At 35.1% G+C, this 20,162-nt stretch overlaps 1 protein-coding gene across 3 annotated transcripts in view; it reads left to right on the top strand.

The window, feature by feature from the left end:
* Positions 1-20,162, top strand: part of DENND1B (DENN domain containing 1B) — a 288,795-nt gene that overhangs the window by 132,261 nt on the left and 136,372 nt on the right. For 2 of the 3 annotated variants that reach the window (XM_030929666.1, XM_030929667.1), the window contains exons 8-9: positions 6,377-6,430; positions 9,317-9,427. In XM_030929666.1, coding sequence (XP_030785526.1) covers positions 6,377-6,430; positions 9,317-9,427 — 165 coding nt within the window. Of the gene's footprint in view, positions 1-5,002; positions 5,063-6,376; positions 6,431-9,316; positions 9,428-20,162 lie in introns of all 3 variants that reach the window. The other variant, XM_030929664.1, reaches the window with a different exon arrangement.

Below are 20,162 nucleotides of genomic sequence, written 5' to 3'. Positions count from 1 at the left end.
TTTAAGAAACATTGATTTGGCTGGGCACGGTGGTTCACGCCTGTAATCCCAGCACTTTGGGAGGCCGAGGCGAGTGGATCACGAGGTCAGGAGATTGAGACCATCCTGGCTAACACGGTGAAACCGCGTCTCTACTAAAAATACAAAACATTAGCCAGGCATGGTGGCGGGCGCCTGTAGTCCCAGCCACTGGGGAGGCTGAGGCAGGAGAATGGCATGAACCTGGGAGGCGGAGCTTGCAGTGAGCCGAGATCGCGCCACTGCACCACTGCACTCCAGCCTGGGAGACAGAGCGAGACTCCATCTCAAAAAAAAGAAAAAAAGAAGCATTGATTTTCAGGTGACATTTGTGCATAATAAAGGAATATACACACATGCTTAATAACCCTCCTAAAATGAAAACAGTACTTAGTAAGAATAGAAAATGACATATAACATATAAATATGTGATAATAATTCTGGGTGAAAAGTTTCGTCTTCTTTCTCTATACATTAATGTATCTTCTGGTATTATCACAAACTACTGGAAATATGATTGAATTGCTGTTTGTCAGACAGCAAGCCTGAGATGGGATTTATTGTACTATTGAAACTTTTTAACGAAGTGTACCATCTGTGTATAAAAACATTCACGTTTTGGGAGTTTTTGTAAATGCCCAAAGTTCAAGATAATAAAATATGGATGATTTTATTAATTTTCTTCATGGATTTGGCATATGGGCTAGACTATTAAAATTTATTTATATTAATTTTTTTCTTCTAAAATAGTAAACTTTTCTTAATAAAGAAAAATACAATGTTGCAAGAGAAAATGAGAGAAAAGCTAACTCAAAGTATATAAGTCTTTTGTGTTTTTATGAGACAGGGAAGTTGTTATATTTATGAGACAGGGAAGTTGTTATTGTATAATATATATATAATATAATATATATAATATATTATATATATAATATATATATAATATATTATATATATAATATATATAATATATTATATATAAATTATATATTATGTATAATATATAATATATAATATAATATATGATATTATATATTATACCAAATATAATTATATTATATTATATTTGGTAATAGCTTTTTCCATAAGTTATTGGGGTCCAGGTGGTATTTGGTTACATGAGTAAATTCTTTAGTGGTGATTTGTGATATTTTGGTGCACTCATCACCCTAGCAGTATACACTACACCATATTTGTAGCCTTTATCCCTCACCCTTCCTCCCACTCTTCCCCTCAAGTCCCCAAAGTCCATTATATCATTCTTATGCTTTTGCATCCTCGTATCTTAACTTCCACATATCAGTGAGAACATACAATGTTTGGTTTTCCATTCCTGAGGTACTTCACTTAAAATAATAGTCTCCAGTCTCATCCAGGTCGCTGCAAATGCTGTTAATTCATTCCTTTTTATGGCTGAGTAGTATCACAGTTTCTTTATCCACTTGTTGATTGCTGAACATTTGGGTTGATTCCACGATTTTGCAGTTGTGAATTGTGCTGCTATAGACATGCGTGTGCAAGTATCTTTTTCATTTAATGACCTTTTTCCTCTTGATAGATACCCAGCACTGGTATTGCTAGATCAAACGGTAGTTCTACTTTTAGTTCTGGGAGGAATCTCAGCACTGTTTTCCATAGTGGCTGTACTAGTTTACGTTCCCACCAGCAGTGTAGAAGTGTTCTCTGATCACCACATCCAGGCCAACATCAATTATTGACGTAGATGCAGTGATCAGATGATCAGTTTAATATTTGTTTAGTAGATGTGTGAGGATCATATTTTGGGATAACTACATGTTTAAGGAGTTTTAAACGTTGAAAAATTATGTTTTATTGCTGTTTGCTAAATAATATGGTGGCTGATGTTTACAGAAGTATTTTGATTTTTTGATCATGGCCTTTCTTGCAAAAGTAAGGTGGTATCACATTGTGGTTTTGATTTGCATTTCCCTGATTCATTAGTGATGTTGAGCTTTTTTTTCATATGTTTCTTGGCCATTTGAATATCTTCTTTTGAGAATTGTCTATTCATGTCCTTAGCTCACTTTTTAATGGGATTGTTTCTTCTTACTGATTTGTTTGAATTCATTGTAGATTCTCGACAGTAGTCCTTTGTCAGATGTATAGACTGTGAAAATTTTCTCCCATTCTGTGTGTTGTCTGTTTACTCTGCTTACTGCACCTTTTGCCCTGCAAAAGCTCTTTAGTTTAATTAAGTCCCAACTATTTATCTTTATTTTTATTGCATTTCTTTTTGGTTTCTTGGTCATGAAATTCTTGCCTAAGCCAATGTCTAGAAGGGTTTTTCCAATGTTATATTCTAGAATTTTTATAGTTTCAGATCTTAGATTTAAGTCCTTAATCCATCTTGAATTGGTTTTTGTATAAGCTGAGAGATGAGGATCCAGTTTCATTCTCCTACATGTGGCTAGCCAATTATCTCAGCGTCATTTGTTGAAAAGGGTGTCATTTCTCTACTTTATGTTTTTGTCTGCTTTGTCGAAGATCAGTTGGCTGTTAGTATTTGGGTTTATTTGTGGGTTCTCTATTCTGTTCCATTGGTCCATGTGTCTTACCCAAATTTCATCCTGTGATTTCATGTCATAGTAGTGTTCTCACATTATTCCATTCTTTAACCACTTCTGTTTTGTAGTAGACTAAGGTGGTTAGCACCTTAGTTCTGTTGCTTAGTACTTCAAAGAGTTCTTAGTCTAAAGCCTCTCCTTCCAGTCCTTTCTACAAAAGACTGTCAGATTACTCTTAGTTAAACTATATAAAGTCCCCTGCTGAAAATCTTTTGTAGCTTCCCCTTTTCTATAGAAGTTGTCCAAACTTTGGCCATGCTTTCAGGGCCATCCATTTCTTAGATTCAATCCAACTTTCAATTTTCCCCCTCTATTCTGGTCACATTGTTTTGTTCAGCTTCTTGAATGAACATCATGCTTTCCTTTTGGACTAAAGCCTCTTTGTTGACTGTGTTGTTAGTCTAGAACTTGCTCAGTCTTCAACTTTGTGAAACCTCTTGTCATACAACCTAAGGTGTTTTTTATTTCCCGTGACCCTCTCTGCTGCTTTATGTCTACATCTTCTTTTGTTGCACACTGTCAAAGTGTAAAGGTTTAATAGTCATTTGTAGACTGGGTGATAAAAAGGTAAGAATAACCTGGAATTTTTAACCCAAATTTGGGAGTCTGCAGTGGACATAGTTGTAGCTATTTGAAGGATGAAATATAGAAGAGCATAGAACAGAGGCTAAGTTCTAATTGCCCAAATAGGCTATAGGGAAAAAAGAAAGGAGATCCAGTGAAAGAATTGGGGGAAAGAGCAGTTAAGAAGAAACTTAGACTTACAGCTCACTGACACCCAAAGAATGCAAGGTTTGTGCTCAGTAGAAATACAGTAGAAATGCCAAGGGAAAGGTCAAGGAGAATAGAGAAGAGCCTGGGATTTTCCAAAAAATGGTCATTTCTCTTTGAAAGTGTTATATTTATAAAATGATTCTAATACTGTTAAAGAATTAAGGAAAATAAAGGTGCTAAGACAATCGAGGTGGCATTAATGAGAAATACAAATGTGTTCTCCCTTTAAATTTGAGTATCATATTTGTTCGGGGTAAATAAATATCTTACAAAAATACATCTCAAAAATACTAGCTATTGAAACACTTCATCTTTATTAATAAGAATTGTAAATTAAAGATTTCTACACCTTTTTACCTATGATTAGAAGATTTTAGGTTAAGTCACAGTCACTAAATGTGTAATGTTAGCCAAGAAAGTTAATGTCTTTAGATGATCCTTTTTTTCCATTTGAGAAATTGAGCATGTCAACTTTTAAGAAAGTTGTTTTAGTAATCAAATAAAATGATATGTCTGGATGTGCCATGAAGAACTATTCAGGTGTTGGTTGTAGTAAATTGAAGTTTCATCCCATCTGGAGAAAATACTTTCTTCTGAAATAACTAAATTGTAGCTGAAATAATCTTGTCAAAGGAAATTGAGTGACTGTGTTCTGTTCCTATGTATGATAGTTATTTCCATAATTAAGCCTTCTTATATGCACTTGAATTAATAGTCTGATAGTTTCAAGTCTTGTATACCTATTCTAAAGTTACAATTTTTTTTTGAAGTGGAGTTTTGCTCCTGTTGCCCAGGCTGGAAAGCAATGGCGCGATCTCAGCTCAGTGCAAACTCCGCCTCCAGTTTTGAGCGATTCTCCTGCCTCGGCCTCCCAAGTAGCTGGAATTACAGGCACCCGCCACCACACCGGGCTAATTTTGTATTTTTAGTGGAGATGGGGTTTCACCATGTTGGTCAGGCTGGTCTCAAACTCTTGATCTCAGGTATTCTACCCGCCTTGGCCTCCCAAAGTGCTGGAATTACAGGCGTGAGCCACTGCACCAGCCTAGTTATAATATCTTAAGTATTGATAAAATCAGCTGTTATGTTTGTTTACCTTAGGTATGGATAAAATCAGCTGTTATGTTTGTTAATTAATTGCATTTGATTTCAATAACGGACTCCTAAAGTAATGTATCTGGTATTATGCTGTTAAATAAGTGGCAAATTGGGGACTAGGACACTTGTCTTCAGCTACTAGAGGAGATTTTAGTTTTATGATGCCAGATTAAAATGAATGATTATGGAAGTTTTTCTTCTTGTACAAGTGGATAATGGCCACTAGTAATCAGAGATTTTTATAAAAAGTTAATGTCTAATGAGAATGCTTTTTTTGAAACATTTCAAAATCATTAAATATCCACAGCATTCTCTACTCTTGTAATATGAAAATACTTTCATTAGGATTTTTCTAGCATAAAATTAGCAAATCAGCATTTAAAATAATATTTACAATTACTGTTATTCAAGTACTTTTTAGTGGCTAATTTGGCTACATGGGCTTGTCTCAACTACACAGCGAATTGTTGTGTAAGCTTCTCCCATGAAAGTAAGATATTCATTTTTTTTCTCTCATGTATTATAAGAACCAAGAGATATTTATTGCCTGTGAGCAAGTTCTGAAAGATCAGCCTGCTCTAATACCGGTGAGTTAAAAGGACATTGGCTTCTAAAAATCACTATTAAATAGGAAAAATAATCACTTATTTCACTATGCCTTTAAGCTTCACTCCAGCCCTTTGGGAAGTGGTACATTTGACTCTTTTAAGAAAATTAATCATTTGGAATATATAGTGTTTTCTGTTTGTACTATCTTTTAAAGCATAGTTTTATGAAATATAGTACTGTTAAAAACCATTCTAAATAAAAGTAGCTTATAGAGACCAAAATCTATGCATATTCTCCATTTTCAATAGTAGTAATTTTAAAGTATATTCACAGCATGAGATTTGTCACATTTTTTGGTCTCAAGATCACAAAAGATCTTGTGATTTAGCTCCTATTGTTCTTCTACCCTGGAAAATTATACGTTATGACTGTGTTAACTAGCCTTGTTCTGACTAGTTCAACTGTGTTCAAATACTGGATAAAATGTTTCTTTTCTAATCATTAATAAGAAGATAGTATTAAATATGTCCTTATGTGATTAAGATATTAAAATAATTTTGAAGATTAATATGAACAGAAAATAAAACATTTTTTGATGATTAAGTTGCACTTTGATTCTGGGTGGTCAAATTTGGGAACACTGTGGGAAACATGAAGGCATATATACACATTGTACTCTTTATGTAAGTATTGTGATGAACTGTTTTACTTCTTTAAACATTGTAGAAGCTCATAAATATTTGTTTGGCAGATGTGTAATGATCATATTCTGGGACTATTACATGTTTAAGAAGTTTTAAACATTGAAAAATTATGTTTTATTGCTATTTGCTAAATAATAGGGTGGTTGATGTTTACAAAAGAGATTTGTTGTGACTTACCATAGAAACTCAGGAATCTTAATAGATTTTGATATATTTGGTTAGCAAGCTTTAATTTTTCCAGTCTATCTCAACTAAATGTGTTTTAATAATATGTATGTTTATATGTATGCATAGGTGTGTATGTCTATATATACTATATATACACACACACATATATAGGTATATATGTACAAAATAAACCTTTCAGTAATATATTCTTTTTTTGCCTTGACAATTTTTTCCTATTTTTATTTTAATTTTAAGGTCAAATATTGTTAAAAAAGTCTTAACTTTTTGTATGGTAATGCAATTGTTAAATCTCATATAAACCCACTAACTCATTTAAGAATCTCTCAAATTCAACAAATCCTGAATGTCAGTCAATGGCATTTATTAATTTACTCAATATATTTTTTTCTGATTTTCATTACAAATTATATGCTACCAATTTTAATTATCTTTCATATGTGATTTATTTTTGTTGATTAGCATTCCTACTTCATTGCTCCTGACGTTACTGGACTCCCAACAATACCTGAGAGTGTAAGTTTTCTATTTTCTACTTTAATTATTCCTATATTATGAATTTTGTTTATTTTGGTCTCACTGTGCATTTTTCTATAGAGAAATAGGATACATCGTAATTATCTGTGTTTGTGAGAAATAATGAAGAAATAAGGAATAAGGAAATAAGGAATAATCTTTTCTTCTTTATATGTCTGCCCCTTTTCCTTCTTCTTAGTATCTGTTTGTAGATAAGGAAAATTAAGGACAATAATAGAAGGAGAACTGCTTCTGTCATTTGTAATAATTAGGTAGGATCATATATATTCAGTTAGGTCTTCAGCTTCACTGTATATGATAGAAGAGATACCATAGGAGATGGCTTCTACTTGTGGAGAAGAATTCTAGCAATGGGAAATGTCTTCACACAAATTGTTATTTTAGTGAAATTGACATAGTATTTTTATATTCCTTCTATATAATGCTTCAAATCATAGATGAACTGTTCTTAAGTTCCTGATTTTAATTTAAAGTAATACATATCTTGCAAGGTTTGATGGCTATTGTAAGAAATTATAAAAATTGCTAAAATTTGCATTTTATTTCGAGTCCTAATTCTAGCCATACTAGAAATATTTTCAGTATTTTAATAGTTATTACAAATTAGTATTTTTAGAAATGTTTACACAGATAAGTAGAAGTAACAAATATGCTTTTATGATTTTTGGATAACTGTGAAAATGAAATATTCACTTAAACGTAATTTTTCTTCAGCTTCCCTTGGAAAGTTAAAATGAATCAGTAGGAATAATTCAATCAAACGTAAAGGAAAAATCAACAGGAAAAAAGTATTTCAATATATACTTATTATTTACTTTGGGATTCTAGTGTTTTTCCAGATGTTTTCAAACCTACTGAGTGGTTTCTAAAAGCATGTGGTTAGTGAAGGAAGTCCAAGAAGACAATCGTAAATTGTCTGATATCAAACCAACACTATCAATGGTGTTTTCAGTACAGATGGATCCAAAAAACCCTTATGAAAAGCTATGTATCAAGTTTCTCTTATGGGCCTGAGATAGATCATCAAAGCTCTCAGGTTACATAATAGATCCTAAAGTCTTGACTGCTGTACATTGTGGGCCAGGTACTCCTTGTTAATGTTTTCTTTAAGGCTGACTGACCATGCCTTGACTTATATGACCTTTATCCCTTCACTTCAGAGTTTCAAAGTCAAATTTGCTTCCTTCTACTCGCTCTCCTATTTAACTTTCTCTTAGATTTACTAACAAACAACTAATAGCTCGATTTAACAAATGTCACATTTTTAAAAAGAAGATTGCTTTGAAAGTTTCAAAGAAACAGACATTCAAAGGAATGTCCACTGAGAATATATATTTTTACGTGTCTATTAACATGTTTTGTTTTGCAAAAAGTCCTGTTTAGGGAAACGAAAGCAAGAGAATAAGCATAAGGCAGCACCCAATGTTGAGATATAAATCCCCATCTAAAAATTACCTTTCTTTTAGATTGTAGGGAATATACTAATCTTGAATGACATGAATTTTTATATGGAGAGTTGCATTGGAAGGTGAGAAAGAAAGGAATAAACCTCTTCCCACCAAATTCAATATCACTCGCTGATAGTTACAGGTTCTATTGATGTGCTCTGTCATGATTACCAATTTGTGATGGTAAAGTTTCTACCTTCTGGAAATAGAAGAAATAATTGGATTTCTTACATTCTTGCCAAACTAAAAGTTTTAGCCTACTTGGTCATAGCCTACCTGATACTACAGTTTTTGTTTGTTATATCTTATTCAATCCCTTAATTAGTTTGTTGCTCTCTGATTTATTTGTTTCATTATAGAAAATTAAAAATAAATAATAAGAAAGGAGAAGATCTAAAAGTCAAAGTTAAGGTAGTTTATCCCAGTTTCATTTCATGTGGGGAATAAGAGTGCTAAATTAAGGAATCAATTTAGAACATCATCAAATTATATTTGATTATAGTGGATATAAAGCAAGCCTGATATGGAGTATAAACAAGTGAATTTCCTTAATAAAGTACCAAAGGGCTGTTTTACAAATTCACCTCATCCTTTGGGTACCTCGTGCATGCTGTGTTGTATCAGTTGATGATTGCGCCTGCATAGTGAATGGCAAACATGAAAAAGACTCAAATGTATTGTCTGGGCAGCAGTTTCTGAAGCATCAGTGTATATAAGAATCACCAGAAGTATTTGTTTAAAAAGCAGATTCTTGGCCAGGTGTGGTGGCTCATGCCTGTAATCCCAACATTTTGGGAGGCTGAAGTGGGCAGATCATCTGAGGTCGGGAGTTTGAAACCAACCTGGCCAGCATGGTGAAACCCCATCGCTACTAAAAATACAAAAATTAACCAGGCGTGGTGGCATGCACCTGTAATCCTAGCTACTCTGGTGGCTGAGGCACAAAAATTACTTGAACCTGGGAGGCGGAGGTTGCAATGAGCCAAGATCTCACTACTGCACTCCAGCCTGAGTGACAAAAAAAAAAAAAAAAAAAAAAAAAAAAAAAAAAAAAAAAAAAAAAAAAAAGCAGATTCTTGGGGACATACACTACAGATGACAATTCAGCAGGTCTAGGTTGGGGCCCAGGAAATTAGCTTCTTTTCAAATACTTAGTGGGTAAGAAAGTTGGGAAATCTGTGATCTTCTGATCATCCTCTGAAAATACTTTCCTTGAGTAGGGTTATGTTTCAACTAATAATAGAGTGTTATGTGCTTTATGTGGCAGCAGACTAGTATTACACTTAATTATTTTAATGAATACCATTTTAGATAATAATATCCTTTGAACTTCAAGACTTTCTGGTAAATGTGTAAAATGTTTTTCTTCACGTTCACTGTGAGCTGTAACTTACACAATTATTTTTCACTCGTGCAGAGAAATCTTACAGAATATTTTGTTGCCGTGGATGTGAACAACATGCTGCAGCTGTATGCCAGTATGCTGCATGAAAGGCGCATCGTGATTACCTCGAGCAAATTAAGCACTGTAAGTACTTCACACTTCTTTTAAGTAGCAGGTATTGAGTGTTTCTCAAAAAGACCTAAAAATCTCTGCAGATTTAGAAATGTGCTATGTGTGCTTAGAAGACAATATCTACATACTTTTTTGATATATGGTTTTAATCTGGCTCTTGAAGTACAAAAGTCTGATTTATAGGAAGCCTTCTCAGATGCATTAAGTCAGGTTAATTATTTTTTCTTATCAGGAGCTGAGAGTTTTTTTTTTTTTTTCTTTTTAACTCTCCAGAGTTCATTTTAGTGCCTTCTACCATATAAAGAATTCTTAAGAGCTATTATGAGATTTTTATTATTCACTTGTGGCTTTTTCCATTGGAGCTACTTGAAAGAAATCAAGGGGCCATGATAATAGCTGCTATCCTAACCTGGTAATAGGTAGATTCATCTTTGTTGCCAAGTAGTGGTTTGGGAGTAGATTGTATAATAGTTTGATTTAGAGCAGCTCTTCAGACTGATAATAACTTAAAAGTCAAAGTAGCATTTTTTATAAATCACAGGTTTTATGACATTCACTAAAATGTTCTTTTGGAAGGTATTTATTAATATGGTAAAGGCAGTGAGAAGATAAAGCTTTTTCTTGGGTATAGAAAAATATTCAAAAGTATTTTGCTAGATTTTATAATTTTTTCCCCTCCTCATTTTTTAAACATGATTGTTTTACACATTAACAGTTTAATACTTTCAACTTAAATTTTTTAAATACAAATTTAAATATTGTTTTAAGTAATCTATGATGTATTTATTTAGCAAAAACCATTGTTGAATATTGCATGAATTTTCTTCTTCACGAATTTGATTAATTGATAAATAAAACAATATTTTTAATGTTTTCTTCTTCTATAGTAGAAATAAAAATGTTATTCTGTATTTTAGCATTTAAAGTAGAAGGAGCTTCAGGATTTCTGTAGGATATCTGTTTAACATTTAACAGTGAGAAAGGTATTTTCAGCAAGATTAAATGACCACCTCAAGGCCAAACAGCTAGTTAGAGACAGATAATGTGAAATTGAGTCTTTTGATTCTAATTTTTGGGTTATTTCCATTACTCTACAATTGAAAAAAATACATACGATTGTACATATAATTTGTGTGAATTTATAATTCACACAAATCTCAAAAATATGTTTGATATGCTCACCCCTAAAAGTTAAAAATGCACTTTACATATTGAAAAATAGATGCATTTAAAAGAGTAAGGGTGGATAAATGATGCAGTAATATCAGAGAAAAAGTACTAATCAATGACACAAGTAATTTTTTTCTTACACATCTTAGAGATGTCAAGAAATTCACTTTGACTCATTTCATATTTTAATTTGCCTTTCTGCTATTTTTAACTTACTATTGAAGTGAAACCATTCTTCTTCTTTCCCCCCAGCTCCTCCTTCTCATTTTTTAAACATGATTGTTTTAAGATTAAAAAAGGATATTTTTAAATGGATATTGTCCTCAAGATTAAAACGATTGTATAATAAGCCTTGGAACTAATTCTTATCAGGATTAATTCATGTAACAAATGTTTATTAGGCACATACTATGTGCCAGGCACTTTCTAGTCATTAACCTTATTTGACTGGCATGAAACAGATTATAAACAAGTGAGCAAACAAATAGCTATTATTTAGTAGCTAGGGTTACATAATGGATGAAGTGAGTGTGTGTACAGGGTAGAAAGTGATAGACAGGTTTCCATTTTACGTAAGGAAAGCCTCTCCAGTGAGGTAGTATTTTGTTTGTTTGTTCAAGACAAGATCTTACTATGTTGCCCAGGCTGGTCTCAAACTCCTGGGCTCAAGGGATCCTCCTGCCTTGGTAGCTGGGACTATAGGCACACGCCACTGTGCCCAACTCAGTGAGGTAGCATTTGAGCAGAAATCCAAAGAAAGTGAGGGAATAAGCTATGTGAGTGAAGCATAAGCTACTGTATTTGTGCATTGGAAATAAATCTGAGTATATGTGTTTGAAAAATATTGGTGTTTTATTTGTTTTAATTTATATCAAGTAATCTCTCTTTGACTCAGTTTCTTTAAGTGTAGAGTAGGGACAGTAGTAGCCTTAATCTCATAGGGTTGATGTAAAGATTAAGGAAATACATATATATGAAGTGCTCAGAATGATATCTGCGTAGAATAAATGTTTAGTAATTATGAGGTATATGAGATTATGAGGTATAATTTTATAATAGCTTACATTTAATTTTTTTTTTTTTTTTGAGACGGAGTCTCACTTTGTCGCCCAGACTAGAGTGCAGTGACACAATCTAGTTCACTCTAACCTCTGCCTTCCGGGTTCAAGTGATTCTTCTACCTCAGCCTCCCAAATAACTGGGACTATAGGTGCCTGCCACCACACCCAGCTAATTTTTGTATTTTTATTAGAGACGGGGTTTCACTATGTTGGTCAGGCTGTTCTCGAGCTCCTGACCTTAAGCAATCCACTCGCCTTGGCCTCCCAAAGCGCTGGGATTACAGGCGTGAGCCCCCTTACTCGGCCTCTACATTTAATTTTGTAATAGTCTGCATCTGCAGTTAGAGTAAAAATTAACGTTATTATCTTTTAACTTAGCATTTGGCTTAAAAAAATTGCTATCATAAAGGCTTAGTATTTTGGGGGTGCTGTTTTCTATGTTTGATGTCAATTTACTATCAATCGTTTATGACGATTCATGAAAACTTGATGGTGATGTCACCTCTAAGTTACCAGCTCTGTTTTGGTTCACTCTCTGGGACTGTTGGGCTGATATCGTTCAAATTCTCTTTCATGATCTTAGTCTTTTGTGGAGGAAGCTGCTTTACTTGAATCTATCTTGAATAATTCTTTTTCTTTCTTTCTTTTTTTTTTTTTTTGAGATAGAGTTTCGACCTGTCACCCAGGCTGGAGTGCAGTGGCGTGATCTCCGCTCACTGCAAGCTCTGCCTCCCAGGTTCACTCCATTCTCCTGCCTTAGCCTCCTGAGTAGCTGGGACTACAGGTGGCTGCCACCACGCCCAGCTAAGTTTTTGTATTTTTAGTAGAGACGGGGTTTCACCGTGTTAGCTAGGGTGGTCTTGATCTCCTGACCTTATGATCCACCCACCTCAGCCTCCCAATGTGCTGGGATTACAGGCGTGAGCCACTGCGCCGGGCAGAATAATTATTTTATATATACAGTATATAAAATATATCTGCTATAAATTCTGGGCATACTGGCATTTAAAGTCAAGGACTGGTTTCTTAACATAAATTAAAATTAAAGTATTATTTAAAAAGAATTTAATGATATATTTGAAACATCCAAAGAAGAAATAGTTATCAATGAATTTACTCATTTTTAAGCTTTTTATATTCTTATATTTTTATATATCATGGAGACTATAATGTACTTAATGTTAGGAATTACGTTTTATCCATTTAAATTTTTTTAAGTGTACAGCCAAACTTAATTTTTAGAAGAATAGATGTAAAGGTGGCCTAACATTCATAATTCTATTGTAATTTCAGAAATTTTGTTTGTCTCAGGTATTTACTTTTTGACAATCGTGATTTTTCATAGTTATAATAGAATGATAATTATAAACCTTACAGCTTGCTGTAGGTTTTAGTGGTGACACTCTCATTAGAGAATCAGCTAGCTTGAGGATCCTTTTCTTTAAGTGCTGTTTGTGGTTAAAAATGATAATTTCTTGCTGGTCACAGTGGCTGACGCCTGTAATCCCAGCACTTTGGGAGGCCGAGGCAGGCAGATCACCTGAGGTCAGGAGTTTGAGACCAGCCTGGCCAACATGGCGAAACATTGTCTCTACTAAAAATATAAAAATTAACCAGGCATGGTGCCATGTACCTGTAGTCCCAGCTACTCGGGAGGCTGAGGCAGGAGAATCGCTTGAACCTGGGAGATGGCGGTTGCAGTGAGCCAAGATCGCGCCATTGCACTCCAGCCTTGGTGACAGAGTGAGACTCAAAAAAAAAAAAAAAAAAAAAAAAAAAAAGATTTTTAACCTTGAAAAGATAAAAAATTTAAAATTAAACAATTAATTTTAAGATATGTAAGCACAGATATCAAGAATATTGTTATGTTTTCAACGTTCTAATAGGTTTTCTCCCTATATTTTAAAGTGTGGTATTGTGTTAGTACCTATTATTATATTTTCGCATGTTTGAGTTTAATGAATTGAGACATAATCAGTTTTGTTTTTATTCTGTTGATTCATACGTTATTCTGTTCATTTATACGTTGTCAAGTACACATGGAAAGGTTTCTGGTAATCCTGAACAAGAACATTGATTTTATCCATGCTGTAGGTAGGCCATAGATGTTTAAGCCCCAAGTGAATCTTGGTAGACTAGCAGAACATTGTATTAGAGTCTCGTGTATTCAAAGCAGAGGCATAAATCATGATATTACAAGGGTTTATCAGTTGACTTACTGCTGTTTTGTGACCATAGGTAGGGAGGATTGCTGTTTAAAGCCATGTCATTGGTTCTCAAATCAGTCAGGCATGAAGCCTTGTCATATGCCTCTATAATTGTACCTCACCAGACTTTCTCTAACTAGTCAGCTGGGGCTGTGCATTTTGTCTCAAACACCCGGCTGGCCAGCATCTGACAGGAGCTTTCTCATCATCCTGTCAGTAATATGTTAACTAGAGTGTATCTTTGTGGCCTGTAGAAGCAGGTGGAAGGGATGCTTCTTTTAAAAGCAGATGTCTAAATGTTAGCTATTATTTTGACCATTATTTAGTTAGTAAATATCACCCTCAGAAAGTCTATAAGCATATTAGTTACAGAGATTTGATTGTGTAGTGCATGTTATTTTTGGGATATTTAGAGCAAACAATATATTATGAGTGCTGGAATTATGTTAATAAACTGTAATTTCTTCCTTTGTTATAGTTGCCCCTAGGCATTTAAGCATATGCTTTTCTCTCCTTCTCTCATTAATTCCATAAAGGGCATATGTAAAAAGAAATCTTTCGGTCTCTGGAAAATCAGCTATTAAATGTAGATTTTATAGGTTTAGTCAGACTGAAAGGCAGTCCAGAGGATTTTAACCTCTTCATCTGGATTATACATATTCTTAATTTGTCTCTTAATGATGCCACCTGTGTCAGCATTTAATCTGAAACCTAAAGTGCAGAGACTCTTTCTGGAGATGAGGAATTGAACATTTGGTGAGAGAATAAAGATTATGTAGTCCTGCTTCCTAGTTAAGGTAATATTAAAGTGTATTTTTGCCCCTCGTGTTTTTAAAGCTGCAGCAGAGTGGTGCAGTTAAAAATTGTTATCATGATCTCTCAGGGAAGGATTCTAGAAGCAATTTTTAGGTTTTTAATTCTTCCCCAAACCCATAAGCAACCAGTTATGTCGTCTGAAACTGGGAATAATTCTACTTACCAGTTTATTATTTCACATGTACACAGCTATTCTGAACATTGTATTTTTAGTCAGTGCTAAGTGAATATGACTGGAGTGGGGAAATGGTACTGTTGAGGTCATCAGGAAACAGTTTATTGGAAGGGATGTGTGAAGGTAATTTGGAGGAGACTTCTGTTACAGGAAAACTAGAGGTGTTTGTATCTTCCAACTCCTGTAGTGATAATGGCTCTGTTTTTCATGAAAATAAACACATATTTCTGCCTTATGATTTTGTCCATTTGAGTTCTAAAAGTAAATAATTGGCTTTTAATTCACAAAGAAGAGTATTTTAATTTAACAATTGTGGAATTATCAAAGAGTTGTATTAAATTGTGATTCCCCTAGGTTCTATAAGCTTTGTTCCTGTATGATATCCACAAAAATGACCTTGGATGATTTCAGTTTACCAAGTAGTTTTTTTTCTTTTTTCTTGTCCTTACAGCTTACAGTGTTAATGTTAGTATTTTTTTTATGCAACAATGACAATTTTGTGCTGATAGTGGTAATCAGCATTAAATAAAAGAAAAAAAAATATGTGTTGGTTTTGTTTCTTTAGTAAAACTGTTGAGGGCAATGTGTTTATTTTAAAATGTACCTTCTATATTTATATGTTTTTACATACTATACTTTTTTTTTCGTTTTACAGTTAGGCAAATTTTTTTCACTTGCGGTGAGCTTTCTTGTAATGCAGTTTAACTCATTGTTGACATCCCATTCAGTATTTCCAAAATGGAACTCGCCATCTTTTCCTCATAGTCTCCTTCTCCTACTATAAAGGGCGAAGTTGGTGAATCTCTCCTCCCTCTCATCTGTTTTTCCCACCTATATCCTATAGGTTCTACCTCCTTAATCTTTTCTTCTCCAAGTCCTGTTCTCCATTTCAACTGCCCACTGTCTTAGTTCAGCAGTTATTACTTTCCACAGATACTATTTTCAGATCATATATACTGAATTCACGTACATAAAATGATGATGTTAGTAATTATTATAGCCAATATAAAATAGGGCATATTTTGAGCTGCTTACCCCACTGAGAAATTTATTTAAACGAACTCATTTAATTATTATGTAATATGTGGTAGGTACAGTTGTTATCCATGGTAGACAGATGAAAATGTGGATTTTGAAATTCAGAGAGAGTAAGTTGAGCAAGGCCATAGTACTAGGAATTGATTTAACCAGTTCTGTATGATTCCAAAGTGTATGTTTACAACCTTTATGCAATTTTGCCTCTTAGAATGACCATCTTGTAAAACCAAATGCATCCTTACCTTTTGCCCCAATATAGTATCCCGTCCCTTAAGGAGCCTCAGTTTATTATTTGAATTACTTACAGTGAAGTGACTTTTTTCCTTGTCTTTTTAGGTCTAGTCAATTATCTCTCAATATGTCATATTTATACCTTTCTCCCATTTTAAATACCACTTTTAGGGCTAGCACTTATCTTCTATTTGGACCTCTCGTTTTCTCATATTTTAGATTCATTCTATATGTAATTACTCAATCCTTCGGAATAAAAAACATCTATTGGTTACTCATTGCCTATAAACTGCTAAATCTGATAAAAACCTATCCGTGATGTGACCCTAAACCTTTCTTTCTAAGGTTTTCAATTACTTATAGTCCACACAGACCTTTAGACAATAAAGTTATCAGGGCAGTTTTTTTTTTTTTTTTTTAAATCTGGTTCAGTCAGTCACTACAATGTATTTGTCTCTTAGGACAGTGGTGATATGTATCCGTAGAAGATTTTAACAATAATTTTCTGAGTGAATGGATGAAATTGCACTTTTTGCTCATCCTCATATGTGTTTTAAATCTCCCACATGCATGCTTCTGAATGTTTTTCAAAATCTGATTTACTTTACAGAAGGCTTAGTTTTTATGAGTAACCAGTGTAACATCTTTCATCTCTGAACTACCATAGCATTTACCACATACCCTTCTCAAATTTTAATTATTAGTGAATATGTCAAACTCTTGTATTAGATATCAATGTCTTTAAAAAATAAAAACCTGCCTGGCATGGTAGCTCATGCCTGTAATCCCAGCACTCTGGAAGGCTGAGATGAGAGGATTGCCTGAGACTAGGAGTTTGAGAATAGCCTGCGCAATGTAGTGAGACCCTGTCTCTACAAAAAATTAAGAAAATTAGCTGGGTGTGGTGTCACACGCCTGTAATCCCAGATACTCGGGAGGCTGAGGTGGACGGATTGCTTGAGCCCAGGGGTTCAATATTGTAGTGAGCCATAATCGCACTACTGCATTCCAGCCTGGCAACAGAATGAGACCCTGTCTCAAAAAATAAAACAAATAAAACCATGGATTGTGTATGTGTTCATGTATATATTGAAGAATAAATTTAATTATTTAAATTGTATCAGAAAAGTTTTTAAAATAAAAAAAATTAATTATATTATAGTGTAAAATATAAAGTGTTACTCTGAAAATACCAGAGTAGAAGCTGTGTATTTGTCAAGCAGAAATATATCCCTTGATTTATCTCTTTGATGTTTGTCCCTTTAAATAGTAAAAGTCTCTTTGTAAATCTTGAAGTTTCCAAGTTAGGTGCTAATTTCTCCTTCCATCCTCCTTTCCTTCCTTCCTTTCCTTCCTTCCGGCCGAATGACGGAAGGAGTACCTAATTACACGACGTCACGAAGGAAGACACCCCATGCCAGAAAGAAAGAAAGAAGAATGGCAGGAACAGGCTCATCATCAGTTCTCAGTTCCCTCTTCCTAACCTCCCTCCTTCCCTCCTTCCTTCCTCCCTCCCTCCCTCCTCCCTCCCTCCCTCCTCACTCCTTCCTCCTTCCTTCCTCATTCCTTCCTGCCTTTCTCCTTCCTTCCTCCTTTTTCTTTCTCTCCTTCCTTTTCTCTCTCTCTCTCTCTCTCTCTCTCTCTCTCTCTCTCTCTCTCTCTTTCTTTCTTTCTTTCTCTTTCTTTCTGTCTTTCTCAGAGTTGCCACTCTGTTGCCAAGGTGTCAGAGTGTAGTGGTGTGATCTTGGCTCACTGCAGCCTCTGCCCACTGATGTCAGTCATCTTCCCACACCTCAGCCTCCCAAGTAGTTGGGACTACAGGCATGCGCCACTATGCCTGGCTAATTTTTGTATTTTTTTGTAGAGATGGGGTTTCACCAAGTGGCCGAGGCCAGTCTCGAACTCCTGGGCTCAAGCAATACTCCTGCCTCGGCCTCCCAGAGTTGCTGGGATCACAGGCATGAGCTACTGTGCCCGGCCTAGGCACTAATTTCTATGTAGGTTTTGTCTTTAAAAGAACATTTGTGTTTAGCTATTTTCTACTAGGTAATTTTTTTTAAAAAGTCTACGCAAAAATAGTAATGCTGTAGGGAAAAATTTATTAATACGTCTTAAACCCTTTTCAGCTTCATGAACCTGTATTGCAATTATGACTTTTGTTAAGCCTATACAGGAACTTAGTTAGGTATTCGTTGGTCTTCATATAGTCCTAAATAGAAAGTTTGTTACTTTCTTTCTATGAAAAATGTTCATTTGTTCATTCATTGAATCATTCTTCATTTAAGGAATGCTTAACTCATGCCAGGCAGTGTTCTGTAGGTAAGATCATACACTAACAGCACCAAGTGGCCAGCAGCTTTCCTTTGTTAGTTTTCTATCAATCTTTATAGCCTTTGTATCAGTCTGAATATGACCAGGAAAGAGAAGCTACATAGTAATTTGAACAAAGAAAGTTTAATATAAAGAACTTAAAAACTATAACATGGGATTGGAGTAACAAGCGATGGGCTTCTAGTAAGTGAAAGGAATTATAAAGACTATAGAAATACCAAATATAAAGCAGCTACTAGTCTTAGGGCTGAAATGGAGCACTCAGGGAAGAAGCCCCATCTGGGTTCGAGATCCGGACTCCAATGGAGAGGGCACAACTGTGGCTCATTGAATGGCAGAGGAGTTGCTGTGGTGCCACACTGGCAGAATTTTCTGGAATCCTGCCCTTTGGGGTGCCCAGGAAAGCTGCCCTCAGAGAAATGCCATTCCTTAGAAATTGCTGGAAAGCCATATGAGAGGTACTGGGGAAGCTGCTTTCAGAGAGATGCCTCACTCGCTGCAGACTACTATAAAGCCTCCTAAGGTGAAGCTGTTAACTAGGATTGTGTTACTGGAGGCACTCCTTTAAAAAACTAACAAAGGAAAGCTGCTGGCCACTTGGTGTTGTTGGAAATTGTACACTCCAATAATCAGGTGCAGGAGATGCTTCCTGTGCTGCAGGAACTAGAAAGGCTCCAAGTGCTGCAAGAGTCAGAGGTACTCTGCTGTAAGGTAGAGGAGTACTGAGGGAAACCTTTGGCTGCCAGTACCTGCAGGAGCCAGGCACTGCAGAAACTGTCCACTGCATAGGAGCCTGGTGGACACCTGTGCTGCAGGAAATGGGCCCTAGGGAAGCTGCATGTACAATAGAAGACAGTCTTTGCTGAGCCATAGGGTTTGTAGGAGCCTGCAGAGTGTCTCACTGGAACCAGGAGCAAGTTCTCTCTTTTTGCATTGTCTCTTTAGTACCCTCTCCTGACAAAGTTTGACATCATGCCAGTTGCTAAAAGGAAAAATATCCAGAGTCCAGATCCATTTTTACAGATTAGGCAGTGAGGGGCAGATTTTGAACCAAGAGGCAGTAAGTTGATAATTGGTACAGCCCACCCCTTTGGATACTCAGCCTCTATTTGTACCCTTCTATACACATTTGAATTCCTGTACAATAAAACAAATCTGTTTTTCTACCTAATAACATACAACTATCATTTTTACAAATGTAGGCATTCTCACCCTTTCCTCTAGGAGAAACCCTTGTTTATGTAACTGGTCAAGAGGCCATAATTGGTATGTATGGTTTCCTCTTGTTACCCATTCCATATTTCTCTCACCCTCAGCTAGAACTTCACCTGGAAAGGATCTTTATCTGGTAAAATGTCCCATTCTCAAAGAGTCTCAATCCTCAAAGTTTTTGTTGTGTTTTGGTTGTTGTAGTTTTTCATTTCTTTTACTTTAGGCATGCAAGTCCTGAGGCATCATAGAGAATCCCCTGGTTCAAGACACATTTCTCTTTGCCTCTATTATATAGAAGCACCGCAGTTTCCCTTTGGCTGTTGAGAACAATCACTCAAGCCAGTAGATTAACTTCCTCTTCTTTAGCCTATTGATTCAGTGGTATATGGTACCCCAGTTAGTCAAGTGGCATCTTAAAATTCAAGTAGCAGCATTCTTCTGTTAAATAGGAAGGAGTTAAAAATAGTTAACTACTTGAGAAGCAAAGAAATGCCTTTATTTTAAAA

Source organism: Rhinopithecus roxellana, chromosome 1, assembly GCF_007565055.1.
Source record: "Rhinopithecus roxellana isolate Shanxi Qingling chromosome 1, ASM756505v1, whole genome shotgun sequence".
Taxonomy (NCBI): Eukaryota; Metazoa; Chordata; class Mammalia; order Primates; family Cercopithecidae; genus Rhinopithecus; species Rhinopithecus roxellana.
The sequence above is the reverse complement of the archived record's forward strand: the minus strand, read 5'-3'. Positions and strand labels throughout refer to the sequence as shown.